This window comes from Mesocricetus auratus, unplaced genomic scaffold (assembly GCF_017639785.1).
Source record: "Mesocricetus auratus isolate SY011 unplaced genomic scaffold, BCM_Maur_2.0 Super-Scaffold_100009, whole genome shotgun sequence".
NCBI classification, from domain to species: Eukaryota; Metazoa; Chordata; class Mammalia; order Rodentia; family Cricetidae; genus Mesocricetus; species Mesocricetus auratus.
The window spans coordinates 20,087,278-20,102,279 of record NW_024429193.1 but is presented as its reverse complement, the minus strand read 5'-3'; the positions used below and the strand labels follow the sequence as shown (position 1 = coordinate 20,102,279).

At 49.6% G+C, this 15,002-nt stretch overlaps 1 protein-coding gene across 1 annotated transcript in view; it reads left to right on the top strand.

Moving 5' to 3' along the window:
• The window catches only part of Tspan5 (tetraspanin 5), a 167,702-nt gene that overhangs the window by 127,762 nt on the left and 24,938 nt on the right, over positions 1-15,002 (top strand). Inside the window, exon 2 of the mRNA XM_005081959.4 lies at positions 2,806-2,856. Within this exon, the coding sequence (XP_005082016.1) occupies positions 2,806-2,856 (51 nt within the window). The remainder of the gene's footprint in view (positions 1-2,805; positions 2,857-15,002) is intronic.

Below are 15,002 nucleotides of genomic sequence, written 5' to 3'. Positions count from 1 at the left end.
TGTCGAGATTGCAGTAGGCGCCCATCTCCTACTTCAGCTTGCTGGTGTTTTCCATCCCCGGAGGGAACAGGACTTCATTAGGATTCCTGAGAACACGTGCCCCTAGCCAAATCTCCATTCCTCCTCTTAGGAGCTCTGTGATCTACACATCTTATCCAAACCTGTTTTCCCTTGTCCTAAGAAGGGGCCGTTGTAGTGCCAGTTGCAAAGAAAAACGGCTGTAACGTTCAAGAAAGTCACTGCCTCCAATACAGTAAACATGGGGCCTCACAGACATGGAAAGCAGGGAAGCCTGAGTGCCTGGCACACGCAGCATGCACCCAACCTGCTAGAAAGAGGAGGCAGCTCACCATTTCACCATCCCACCCGCTGCCTGTGGTGACACTGTGGCTGAGCGCCGTCTGGGGCAGTGACTGCTGTCCACAGAGAGCTTTAGCCTTAGGAAGTCAGACATTACCCCCCTCCTACCCCCAACCCCCCCCCCCACCTCCACCTGGGCACATCTGATTTCATTCACATAAAGCAAAGCTAGAACTCTGTCCTGTGGCGTGATCTGGTCCGGAATCCCGCGTGGTCCTATCCACCTGTCAGATGTGACTCATTTGACTAGCACCTGTAAATATGACACTAGCATGCCGAGTTGTCTTGTTCCTGTGCTTTTTCTCGTGTCTTAGATCAGAAGCATAAAATGAAATAGCACACTGGCCAGCATAGCAGACGGGCTGACCACAGCTTTATCATAGGGTGTTGAAAACAAGAAATCTGTCTAAGCGCTTGTGCTGGCTAGTTTTATGTCATCTTGACACAAGCTGGAGTCACTGGGGACTTTCGATTGAGAAAAACGTCTCTCTAAGGTTAGCCTGTAGGCAGGTCTGTGGGGACGTTGTCTTAATGATTAATGGGGGGAGGCCCAGTCACTGCGGGTGGTGCCACCCCTGGGCAGGTGGCCCTTGGTTGTATAAAAACAGGCTAAGCAAACCCTGAGAAGCATTCTGGTGAGCAGTGTTCCTCCGCGGCCTCTGCATCAGTTCCTGCCTTAGACCCCTGCCTTGAGTTCCCGCCCTATCTTCAGGGCTGTGGTGTGGAAGTGTAAGCCAGATAAGCCTGTTGCTCCCCAAGTTGTTTTTTGGTCATGGTGTTTTATCACAGGACTGGAAAGCTAACCATCACAGCACGTTTAAAGTAGCTCCCTTGGAGCAAGGGTAGGAAGAATGGAGGCCTAAGTTTTATTTTATTTTATTTTTCCAAAGACACACTGAAGCTTTTCTGTGGGTGTTTAGAATATATTGCACTCCATCTTACTGTCATATTGGTTTTTGTTTTTTGTGGGGTTTTTTTGTTTTGTTTTTTTCTTGAGCTCTGGGGAGTTCTACCCTTTTAAGTACGACCACATTTCTGAGGAACCGATTATCATTTTTTTCATTCTCTTTCTCCACTTGGATTTACTATCCCTGCCTCCCAAGTGTCGGGAACTCCTTGCTGTGAATGGCAAGGTCTTGCTGGGCGGACAATTCTCGGGCTTCCCTGAGACTGAAGAAAAACCACCCCCCCCACTATGGTGCTCTTAGCCCACTGTCAGAGCCTTTCTGACATTTAACTTAATCAAGATGTTAGTAAAACAAACAGTGATCCTACACCGCTGTCAGACTAAAACTGCTGGCCACCGCGCCCCCACCACTTACTTCAGTGTTTGGAAGTCTCTGTTGAGAATAAAGACCGGGAGTGGGTGAGCTAGCCAGTTACTCTCAGTCCTGGTCGTGGCTTCCTAGTGGCTGGGCCGTCCTGTACCGTTGACACCCGGTCTATGGTACCCTCATTGTGAGACACACTGTGGTTTTACATACGATCAGGGTGTGGGATGAGACTGCGATTTTAAGCCATATTTCAACTTCAGGGATGTTAAATGTAGAGGGGGAAACGTGTGTCTCAGAGCTTCAGGATATAGCGAGAACCAGTTAAGGTGGAACGCCCTTCCCACCATCAGTGCTGGCTCCGTCACGGCCCTCTCCTACCCCCAGTGTGGCTAACTGACCGAACTGCAAGGCCTTAACTCACCGCGCATGTTTTGTGTGTGCCAAGTTATCCATGGTGTTATGGGATCAGTTTAGGCCAGGAGGAGTAAGGAGGCCCTAAAAAACAACAAAACAAACCTCAAAGATCTGGGGGTTTGCCTGATTCACATTGAATTTAATAGGACTCTTATATCGCCTTTGAAGGATGATAAAGGGCTTGCTGGAGGACATGGGGGTCCTGTGTCCCCTGTCTTACCTGGTCCACTCATAATGGTTCAGCGGGACAGAGATCACCGAGTCTCTAAATGTGTGCCCTGTATGTCCGTGTCTAATGAACAGATTCTCCAACACACTCACCCTCTCTACTCTAAATGTTTGTTTCAGTCAAGAGTCTTCCTAAAGATTACAGTTCATGATTTGAATTGTTTTAGTAAATGTTATAGTAATTTTAAGCAAGGAAACAATGGTATTTCTTTTCCCAATTAACTAAGATTTTAAAGAAACCTTTTTTCCCCGGATCAAGTAATATATTCAAGCAATTAATTGAAAACTTGCTTTAGTTAGGCAGTGCTGGCCAATGCTTTTAATCCCAGCATTAGGGAAGCAAAGACAGGTGGATCTTTTTTAGTTGAGGCCAGCCTGGTCTACAGAGCTTATTCTAGAACAGCCAAGGCTACACAAAGAAATCATGTCTCAAAAAAAAACAAAAAAGAGAAAGAAAACTGACTTTCATGAGTAAAAAAATGTGGTGTTTTCCCTGACACTTACCCTGATCTCCCCTTTTCTCTTTCAGTTTTTGGGAATAACATTTCTTGGAATTGGACTGTGGGCGTGGAATGAAAAAGTAAGTTGAGCACCATGAAGACGAACAGGTTTGGTTTAAGGCTGCAACTTGAATGTTTCCCTTTTGTCTTTGGCCACACCACAGGGTAAAAGCAGACAGTTGTCTGCTGAGAGGAAGCACTCTCCAAGACTGTGTGTCTGAGGTGATCACCATGTCAAAATAATCACTACCATCACAATGCAGCATGTACAGAGGGGATTCAACTGGGATTTGACCCAGCTATGATGATCTCATTATGCTTATAAATGTCACTGTGTGACCTGGAACCTTTCATCCCCCGCCCTGACTTTTGAACACTTTTGGAAGATGTCTGGTTTTCCAGTGTGCCATATGGTAGGATGGAAGGCAAATCTAAATTCCTGCTTAAATATCAGATACACTCAGCACTAATGCTAAAAGGTGTGAGCAGAAAACAGCTGGTCATAATATTAAGAAATGCTCAAAGTCAGTGGTCACATGCAGTACAGAAAAAGGAAATCAGAAATGCCAAGGGGCGTGGTTCAAACTATAGTGAAAATCAGGGTTCTGGGCAGTTTCTATCCCAAGCTGGTGACATGTAGCTTCTCACTGCATCTTTTGATTTTCTCTGACATTGCCTGGCCACCACTGAAACTCAAACACTAGAATCGCCCACTCTTTCTTCCTTGTTTGGAAGTGAAATCACTAGCAGCATGTTTGGCTATGGCAAAGTGTCCATCCTGTGTCCCCACGCCTCACCCCCCCCGTGTGTGTGTGTGTGTGTGTGTGTGTGTGTGTGTGTGTGTGTGTGCGCGCGCGCACACACGTGCAGTGGCAGTGTTCTGGCAAACTTAGGGCTTGGCTTATTCTTCTCTTCTCTTATCTCCTGGGTGTTTGTCTTCTAAGTCTGGCTGTGCTTCAAGGCAAAGGTTCTTTTGAAGTGTTAAATGTGTTAAGAACCATTATCAGTAAATAGAAAGGAGACCCAAACCAAGGCTCCTTTCAATCAAAAGACTTTCAGATGTCAGTGGGATTTTGTAGAGTCTCTTGCAAAGTCAGAGTAAAACCTGTGGGGAGTTACTCAGTGGTAGGGAATTGTCTGGAGTTAGTTCCCAACCTCGTACAAAAGGAAAGAAGACATAAATTCTGTTGGCAGAGTGTTTGCCACACAAACACGAGGACCTTAGTTCATCCCTACACTGGTGCAGAAAGCCAGATGGCGTCATGTCGTTGCACATATTTTTAAATTCTGTACTGGGGCAGCAGAGCCCGTGGGATCCCTGGAGCCAGGCTGTGAATCAGTGAGCTTCAGGTCCCTGTCTCTAAAACATGAGATGGGTGACACTTGATGCTAACCTGTGACCCCCACATGCATGTGCACACATGTGAATGCACACTTGCTCACACACACACACACACACACAAATGCACTCTGCATATGTGAATGCATACACACATACAAATGCATTTTTTAAAGAAAGAAAATAAGCGTGGTGAAATGGCCTAGAGCAGTGGCTCTCAGCCTTCCTAATGCTGCAACCCCTTAATACAGTTCCAACATTAAATTTATTTCATTGCTGCTAACTGTAATTTTGCTGCTGTTACGAATAGTAATGTAAATATCTGATATGCAACGCCCAAAGAGGTCACGCCCCACAGGTTGAGAACCACTGGCCTTGCGAGTAAAGGCATTTACTGCCGTGCCTGACCAGCTGAGTTTGATCTGCAGGTCTCATCCAGTGGACGGAGAGAACTGAGAATTGTTCTCTGACCTCCATAGTGTGTGTGCCTCACGCATATACACACGTGTACACACAGACACTCACGTACACACATACACAGAAAATGCCCAAGTGTAGTAAATTTAAAGAACAAGGAGAAAAGGGCACCACCCCTTTTACATTTACAGAACTCGCCTCTAATATATAAAATACATCCAGATATGCACCACTGCCCAGCAAACAGTAACCTTTTAGACAAAGCCCTCCTTATACAAAGTAAGACAAATTAAGTTCCCCGAACAGATAAGTTCATCCCTCGAAACTTCTCTGTTGAATACCAATCTTCTCTTGGATTATGGTTGGCTGCCGCTTCATCCCAGTTAAGCCTTGGGATTTGTCTGCGTGGAATCTCAGAAATTCTCCCTTTAGAACCCCGTGTTTGGTTAAGTGCCAGATAACACGGCTTCTTATCACCCGTTTAACAAGAGCCCGTTTCTGGCTGCCTCAAGGGCAGCAGAAGGCAGTAAATGAACCAGTTGTCCATTCCAGCAATAGACAGGGTTGGTCACTTTGAAGCTTTTTTTTCTTTTTATGAAATACGATTGGCAGCGTCTCCCAAATATGTGGGGTGCCACCATGTTCAGAAAAGGATGACATGGCAGTCATTTGTCAGGGCCGCTTCCAGAAAGTGGAACCTTTTTCTTGAGAACTGAAGTTACATGACCCAAGTCACTTAGTTACCACCTAACAGAACTTGATAAGCAAGGTCCAAGTAAGAGGAGCAGGGACTAAAGGTATCCGACCATACAGTGACCCAGCCTGTGGCACACTGCTCCCGAGCCAGGACCTCAGACAGAAGGCTGTAGCAGAGTTCTGCCTCATGCGCTAACAATCTAAGAGAGATGCCGGCCGGAAGGACGTCACTGACCAGGAACTGCATCCAAACGCTAGCAAGAAGCACTAAACACGGACTTCTTAGAAAGTGACAGGAGACTGGTGTCTACCGCTCTTCGGTTTGATTGTTGCAGTGGTAAGGATTGAGCCCAGGGTTTTGTGTGGGCCAGGCAAATGCTGTGTTACCAAGCCATACCCTAACCCTGAGATGTCGCTTTTAGAACTTGGAACCAGCGTCCCTGAAGTGGTGGCCTTGGGATCTATGTGAAGTAAGAGAGATCTACATAGGAACAGTCTGAGGACATCCCAGGAACAGGGATGACAAGGGCCTTGCTGACTCCACCTTCGTAACTGCAGGAGTCCCTTGTCCAAGACCTTTGAGCCCTCACCAGGCCAGGTCTCTAGTTCAAGGTGAATCCCAGTTGAGGGTGGAATGTAATTTGAACCTGCTGAGCTAACACCAGTTTGAGTCAGTAAACTCCCAGAAAAGGTGTGCCATTTGCTCTAAAGGGGGAGGCATGGACCAAGTTTGGAGCTGAGTCAAAGCTGGAGTGATATTAAAACCACTACCTGGATCAGATCTCCTTAATACACACACCTGTAAGCACACTCATGTGGGATACAGAAGCAGCAGAGGTACAAATTACTGCCCTTCAAACGTAGTATCTACCTGCCTGAGTTAATACTGCAGGCAAATACTGGAGATAATTGTCAAATAATTTTATCTAAATTCCAAGGTGGCCTTGAAGGTACAGAGAATGGCTGTGTCTCCAGGGGAAGCTGGTCTATGCTTAGATTTCCGTGATCTCAGGATCTGCTCCTTGGATTCCAGTTATGTAACAAGAATCTCCTCTCTAACACCCTCGGCAGCACATAGCTGTAGTGAACTCATTTGTCCCAATTAACATTACCGATCACATAGCTTGTGATAGATCTAATGCTGAATCTAGCAAGATGAAACAAAGAGTTTCAGTCCTCAACCTCAGACCGTAGGTACATGAGGGTACAATATGCATCTATCCATAAACAATATGCATATGATATTGCAGTAAATAGTGGTTGGGAGTGAATATGCATGGCATGTCAAAAACTTTTTCCCATCACATGAGGGTCGTGTACTGTGGGTTTTCTCTCTGTTTTTGAGTGGTCCTGTTGGGTCCCACAGAATAAATCCTTCCACATGCTTGCTCTTGAGGTTTCTCAGAACGGAGCTCTACTTCCTTTGGGGTTGCCAGACGAAGCATCTTTTCTCTGGGTGGTCCTCACATGCTGTGGACTGAAGTCCCCCCACCATCCTCTCGGTCATGTCCCTCTGGCCCCCTACAGGATGTCCTTTCTGTCTTTGGGAGGATACCAGAAGAGCCATGGCAAGTATGCTTAGGGGCTGGAGAGATGACTCAGCGGTTAAAGAGCACTGGCTGCTCCTGGGGAGGACCTGGGTTCAGTTCCCAACACCGACCTTGGCAGTTCACAACGGTCTGTAACTCAGTTCCAGGGGACCCAGTGCCCGTTCTGGGCACATGATGTACATGGCACAACACATACATGCTGACAAAATCATGCACAGACATAAAATATGAGTAATAAATCTTTTTTTGTTTTGTTTTTAGAGACAGGATTTCTTTGTGTAGCTTTGGAGTCTGTCCTGGAACTCATTCTTGTAGACCAGACTAGCCTTGAACTCACAGAGATCCACCTGCCTCTGCCTCCCAAGTGCTGGGACTGAAGGTGTGTACCACCACTGCCTGGAGAAATGAATAAATCTTTTAAATATTTAAATACACTTTTTTTAACCAAGGGGATGTGCCTGGATTGTGTCCCAGCTCCCTTCTGCAGGGGCCATGCAGTCTGAGACACCCTGCCCATCCCTGTGTCGACAGCTTGCTGTCAGGTCCGGCTCTTTCTCAGACCCAGCCAGTTTACCACGTCTGCCTCACATGTAGCTGGGTTGGGGCGGTCAATGCAATGTGAAGCGTGCCCATGGTAACGGGGGGGCGGGTCCGCACTCCTGCAGCCCAAGCCCAAGCCTCTTATCTGGAAGGCTGTCCTTCCACACAGTGTGGCTTCAGCCATGGTAACGGGGGGGGGGGGGGGCGGGGGGCCCCCCCGCGGTCTGCACTCCTGCAGCCCAAGCCTCTCGTCCGGAAGGCTGTCTTTCCACTCAGTGTGGTTTCAGCTGCACATTTTGGTCAGTCTCCTTCAGTTCCTTCTTCTCCATCAAGTCTTCCTTTCTCCTTTTCTCTTCTTCCGCGAATATGAGGATCTGACTCAGAAGGGCTGGAGCGGCCCTGTGGACCCTGTTTGCACAAGCCTCCTCAGCGGTTCTAGTGGCTGTCACTAATGAAAGCCGTGGCGATGTTGACCAGGTGAAGGACACGGCCCGAGACACCTCATGAGAATTCCCTTGGGGACTGACATTGGAAAATGTAGTGGAGATCGCAGATCGTGTTGCTGCTGTTGCAGACCCTGCAGTGGGCTTTGTTCTGCAGCTGTGCAGGAGCGCCTGTCACTTGTGACCTTATCTCCTGTCCTGAGTCCTCCATTTCTGTGCACCAGCCCCTGCATGTCTGGTCCTCTGCCTCCCAAACATGGACCCAGCACACCATGGCCCCCAGCGTCTCTTCTCGGCTCAAGTACACTTACCCCGGAGGTGGCTCTTCCGATCTCTTCCGATCTCTGCTTTCATGCCACCCTGCCCTCAGGCTTCTTGTATGTTCAAAGGGGTCACTCTCCCCATCCCTAACCCATTCTTCCCCCTTCCCGTGCCTTCCCACCTTGGAAGACTTCTGCTTGTGCTATAAAAACGTATTGCTGGGTTTCTCCACAGGACGAAGGCAAGCTCAGTGGGGGCAGGGAGCCTTGATTTCCTGCTGGGCTCCAGTACCTTACTACATTAAATGGCACATTTTTATTTCATTTTAAATCACGGGAGTGCTATGTGCCTATGAGTACAGGTGCCTGCAGAGGATACAAGAGGACATGAGATGTACTGGAACTGGAGTGCTTATGAGCTGCTTGATATGGGTGCTGGGAACTGTACTCAGGTCCTCTGTGTGAGGGATAAATACTCTTTAATTGCCAAGCTGTCTCTTCCTCTCCAGTTCCCAAACGGCACATTTTAGTGTGATGTTCAAGAGATGCTGTCTAGCCGGGCGGTGGTGGCGCACGCCTTTAATCCCAGCACTCGGGAAGCAGAGGCAGGCAGATCTCTGTGAGTTCGAGGCCAGGCTGGACCGACAGCCTCCAAAACAATACAGAGAAACTCTGTCTCGTAAAACCAAAAGAGAGAGAGAGAGAGAGAGAGAGAGAGAGAGAGAGAGAGAGAGAGAGAGAGAGAGAGAGAGAGAGAGAGAGAGAGAGAGAGATGCACTGTCTAGGGGATATTGGGGATGCTGGGGATGTAGCTCAGATGGTGGGGTGCTTCCTGGGATTCACAAGGCCATTCTAGTACTTGAACCAGATGGGTGATTGATGCATTTAATCCCATCACTCTGGAGGTGGAGTCAGGAGGGTGGGGAGTTAGAGTCATTTGGGGTTATATAGAGAGTCCAAGCTACATGAGATCCTGTGTCAAAGAAAGAAAAGGTAGGAAGGGGAGAAAAAGGAAAAAAAATACCGTCTACACAGGGCATGATGGTGCATGTCTGTAATTCCAGCACTTGGGGGCAGTGTAGGCAGGCCGATTACAAACTTGAGGTCAGCTTGGGCTACTTGGTAAGACAATGTATTAGAAACAGTGATAAGAAGAACATCTTTGAAACAATGCAAGAGCGGATGAGCGGGATGAATGGCGAACAGTGGCTGCGTTCTTCTGGATCCTGGCCATTCCATGGCCTCTGTTGCTGAGCTGCAGAAGTCATCGTTGCCTAAGGGCTCTATGAGCTGACTGTGTTCACACCTCCTACTGCATGGACAGAGATGAAATTACATCTGGTCTGTTTCTAGTGTCTGATATGAGTGGCACAGCCTTTGAAATAGCACGTTTGTGCGTTCTGGGAAATGGGTTTGCCGATTTCTATTTTCCATTTCTATTAAGAACGGGAATCTATATGATTACCTTGTTCGTTTCCTGGGAGAACTGAGGTGCTTTCCCTCTGCTGCTCTGCTCATTGCTTGTTTCTGGGCAGAGCCAGGAGAGGGATTTGCATCGCTGACGACTGTACGGGAGAGTTCTACAGACAGTTGTGGACAGTGGAGGAGGGGGTTCCACCTCCCAGAATAGGAAAAGCCCTCCCCTGATCCTGCATGTGACTTTGGGGTTTCCAGTGTCCCCCTGCCTTCTCTGTCTAACACAGCCCCTGCCACTGGCAAACCAAACTCCTTGAGGGCAATAGTTGGTGACTTCTGCCTCTCAGTCCCCTCCTGTAGAGTAGACATTCAGATGTTCACAACCGCAAATGAGGAGCACAAAGAACTCCACGCTTGCAAAGTGCTGACTGGGATAAAGGCATCATCCTAGGGAGGTTTCATTTTTACTTCTGTGATCCGTGCACTACCTTGGGTTCAGTCTTAAGAGGAAGGTGGTGTTCTGTTTCAGAAATAGGGAAACTGAGGCCCTGGGATGTGAGGCTGTCTCTCTCTCTCTCTCTCTCTCTCTCTCTGTCTCTCTCTCTCCCTCCCTACCCCCCTCTCTCTCACCCCCACCTCTGTTATTTTCCCTCATATTCTCACCCGGGTTCCCTAGGTGGGGAGAAAAGAGCAGGTACACAGCCGTGGACCCAGGAGGACAGTGGAAAGTGAATCCCGTACTACATTTCCGCCTGCCTTTCCTGTGTTTGGGGACAATTCCGTCTCTGCAGAGCCCTTTCCCGTCCCTGATAGTCTGTATCTGGAAGTCTCTTCATCACCACCTTGTAGTAGACTCATCCTGGAAGAAGGCCCCCTGGTTCCCAGGAGAGAGAGTCAGGAATGCTGGGACCTGGCCAGCCAGGCAGTTCATGGCAGAGGTCAAGTTCCCATCGCTGAGGAAGGCGGTGGGTAGAAGGACTTGCCTGCCCCGGCTGAGGGGCCACTTTGAAGGGGCCGCTGTGAGATGCTGCAGGGCTCCCTTGAAGATCTCCCTTAATGACTGAAGTGTAGTAAGTTTGTCTGCCTCCCTCCCTCAGTTATCCTGCTATGTCTTAGGCGCTGGCACAGGCAACTTTTGGTCAGAGCCGGGAAGGTGACCCTGTGATCTCTGCCCTGAAGCAAGTACAGGACATGAGGAAAAATCAAATCAAATCTCTCTTTTCGTATGTATCCCATGAAGTGTTACTCAAGCAAGTTTCCGAGGTACAAAAATTCAAACCTGTTAAAGGGTCAGTGGCTTCCTTACTAACGGTCAGATCTCCATTCCTGGCCCATTCTGGGACAGACTCCTGTCTGACACTAAGACTGTATCTTTTACCCATGCCAAACTGCTTTGGTCCCTGAGGAGAGGACAGGGATAGGGGCCTTGGCTATTCCTTAGAGCACGTCCTGTCATCTCAGAATAGGGATGAGATTTTGCTCCTGAGCCTAGTGATTGCTGAGGGGAATCCTTTGGCTGTTACTGAAGCTCCCCTACTGAGTTTCTCTGTAACCTGGTTGCCTTGAGCTGGGGTATATCCGAGTGGCCACCTTGTCCCCTTGCCAGCTCCTCTGTCTGCCTTGTGTCTGTCGCTCTGCATTCTGCTAATGGCTCATCTCACCATTGTAGACAGCTTTGTCTGATGGGGGTCATTGTGGTTCTCATGTTTTCTCTTGGTGACAGTCACCTGCAGAAGAGGCCAGTCCACCCAGAACAGCTCTCGCCTGCCGGCAACACCAGAGCAGTCAGCAGCCCCCTCTCTCCAGGTTCCCAGGGCAGGAATGAGTCCCCAGGGCCACCCCCTTTCCCTGGTGAGCAGGCCCTGAGTCTGTCACAGACACCACCACGTGCAAGCTCCCTGATGGCCCCCTTGACACTCCACATAAGCAGTGAGTGAAAAGAGAAGTCTCACCACCCACACGCACCCCAGGGGAGCGGTTTCACTCGTGAGTCACGTGCTTTGGGTCTGGGTTCTGGGGATCTGGCCTCTGATCGTCACTGACTGCGCCATCTCCCCAGTGCCCAGAGCAGTCACCTCAGGACAGTGAAGTCCTCTCATCACCTTTTGCACGCCTGACGTGGCTGGAGTGGTGCCTTTGGCAGCGGTGGGTAGAGAACAGGAAGTGCTTAGCTCCTACCCACTTTGGTTTTCTGTTCTGGTGAAATCTGAGACAAAATGTTCTAACGTATTGCATGTTTCTTGATTTAACTGTGCTGCATTAGAGATAAGAAGCCCCTCTGTTGCTGCTGCCTGCAGGTGCCAGGAGGATAGACGTACAGCTCAGTGGCCAAGTGACCAAGCTCTAAGTCCCTTCTCAGCTCCTCCCCCTTCAGTGATCTGGGCCTTGTGCTCTCTCTCTCTGTGTTTTTCCACCAGAGTACCTCGCTGGTAGGTTGGGCATGAGGATGAAGTAAGGAGGCATCCCAGGGCCTAACCTAGGCGGTATTAGCAGGGTAGCTCAGCTCTTGGGGCAGGGCTTTTGTTGACCTCTCCACAACGGGTCCACCAGCTGCTTCTGTGTTGTCCAGCCACTGCTTGCACAGGGTTTCTCAGCACAGAAATGCCTGGGCTCTCCTCGCCTGAGAGCCTGAAGGACCGATCCAGTCTCCCCCTGACACGCTCTCCTACTTCCGTCACTTGTCACACACATGCGCGCGTGCACACACACACACACACACACACACACACACACACACACACACACACACACGAGAGAGAGAGAGAGAGAGAGAGAGAGAGAGAGAGAGAGAGAGAGAGAGAGAGAGAGAGAGACCCTGTTGACCAAGTTCTGTTTCTTTGCCTTCACGCATGCTGACATGACCTTCGATGCCTCCTCTCTGTGCACGTGGCACCACTACGGGTCTCTGCCCGCTGGCCTCTCCCTGTAGACATGCTATGGGGTGTCACTGAATCTTACTCAAAATGTACTGACACAGTACTTGGCATCTCACCGTTGGGCTGCACACTGAGACAAAATAATATACCGTGGACTAAATGACTTGAGTGATGGATGGTCCCTCATTCCCCATAGCTCTGAAACCTGGAACTCTAGATCAAGGTACTGGCCAACTGTTCAGTTCCAAGAGGGTGACTACTCACTGTCATCCTGGTCACCTGCAGAGGGTGACTACTCACTGTCATCCTGGTCACCTGCAGAGGGAGACTGCTCACTGTCATCCTGGTCACCTGCAGAGGGTGACTACTCACTGTCATCCTAGTCACCTGCAGAGGGTGACTGTTCACTGTCATCCTGGTCACCTGCAGAGGGTGACTGTTCACTGTCATCCTGGTCACCTGCAGAGGGTGACTGCTCACTGACGTCCTGGTCACCCGCAGAGGGAGACTGCTCACTGTCATCCTGGTCACTTGCAGAGGGTGACTACTCACTGTCATCCTGGTCACCTGCAGAGGGAGACTGCTCACTGTCATCCTGGTCACCTGCAGAGGGTGACTACTCACTGTCATCCTGGTCACCTGCAGAGGGAGACTGTTCACTGTCATCCTGGTCACCCGCAGAAGGTGACTGTTCACTGTCATCCTGGTCACCTGCAGAGGGAGACTGCTCACTGTCATCCTGGTCACCTGCAGAGAGTGACTGTTCACTGTCGTCCTGGTCACCTGCAGAGGGAGACTGCTCACTGTCGTCCTGGTCACCTGCAGAGGGAGACTGCTCACTGCATCTGCACGTGGCAGAGGGAAAAGGGACAGGCTCTGGTGTATTCCTCTTCTCACAGTGACACCCGTCAGGTCCCCGGGCTCCAGCCGCATGAATTTGCCTGAGCCTGACTTCCTTCCAACGGCACCACGTCCAACCACTGTCACGTTGGTGGTGATTATGTTTCAACGTCTTGATGGGTGGAGAGGCATTCAGCTCTAAACAGGGCCTGTATTATTATTTCAGTTCAAGCATGCTACTTATGACTACAATGTTGTAAGCACGCTTTCTGAATTCTGAAGAGGTCCACGAAAGTATCTGACAAGTGGCAAGGAATATGGGGACCTTGGAACGTGGGTCACGCCTGTGTAGGACTGTTTCTGTGACTGCGGGGCAGCCGCTCACTAGTGTGGGTGGGGACCGTGTGTTCTCTGCCTGTGAGCATTACCAGCCCAGTGGAGCTCAACCAGCCACTCTCCCAGCATCTGTTTGGCAGCGAGATGTTGTATTAGGTGTAAAGGATGACCCTCCTCATCTTCTCAAAGATACCCGTGAGCATTTTTTGTAATGTGCGAGAACGATGACTCGAGTCACTCTGATGGCCCTTCTTGACAAGGGAATTGGAAAGGACCGAATGCCTTTGAAGCAGTCGCCTTCCTGCAGGTGAGCTTTTCTGCCAGGCATGGACTAAGCTGCTCTCTCTCCTAAGTCTCCTGCCACCCCTCATCCCCTCCCCTCTCCGGGCTCTGCAGAGGTTCCTCGGGTAGATGGAAAGTTGGGTTTTTACAAAGTGGCTTTGCCAATGGAACATTCTCAGAGGGGCTTTGATAATATAGTCCCCTGCCTGGTCCTTCTGTGGACATCGTTCAATAACCACATTTCCAGTTATCCAAGACCACCCACTCTGTGAGTAGCTGCGTTTTCTTTGAAGTGTTGCACCTGTCACAATTTGTCAGCATGGAAATGTTTCTTTCCCTCATGTTCTGGGGAAGTTTCCGGGCCCACCACAGTAGGGCCTGGTGTGTGGAGAGGTAGGTGAGTCAGGACCGAGTGGCATAAATATCGCAGAGAGGTCCGTGTGGTCTGGGTTTGCATACACATTTCATGTGCCCGTCCCTCTGACTCTGGTCCAGCAGTTGGAAGGAATGTGCTTGTGTATACAAAGGCAGGGGAGTCCCAGACCCTGGGGGTGCATTTGTGCTATTTTTGCATTTCTTCTCTGTGTGGGTTGACAGAGAAGAGGCTGCAGCCTGCCAGGTGGCATACAGAGGCTCTTCTCTGCCGGCGCTGAAGAAAACCACAGACACTCCTGAAGTGTGTTGGCTCGGAATACTCCAAAGCTTTGTTTGCCTTTTTGTTTCCGGCGCTTGCAGAGCAGCTTCCTTTGAAGAAGAAATTGTTACCCAGAACAGACTCCTTTATTGTGGAACCATGAGGGAGAAGCTGCTCGAATCACATAGATGGCTGGCCAGATAAGGTGCTGACGAGGCGGGGAAGGCGGGCAAGAAGCTTGGTGGATGTTTCCACGTTCTCCCTGAGACATACTATGTTTTCAAGCCATGGGACAGCCAGAGCTCATGGGGACAGAATGTGGTTGAGCCACCAAGAAGGTTACTACAGAGCTCTGGTCAGCTCCCTGGCTGCAGAAGTATCCAGCTGCTGAGTGTCAGGTGACTTCTCTGCTCTCTGTCCTGCTGTGCCATTTCTGTGTGCCTGCAGAAGCTTTCTGTTACTCGCGGTTTCCCTCTGCCTTTCTGTGCCTGTCTTACATTATTTTCACACACACACACCCTAAAGATCCAATTAGCATGCTCCAGATACTGCCACCTCACGAGGCATAATCAGCAGATGTGGCCACAGATTTCCTTA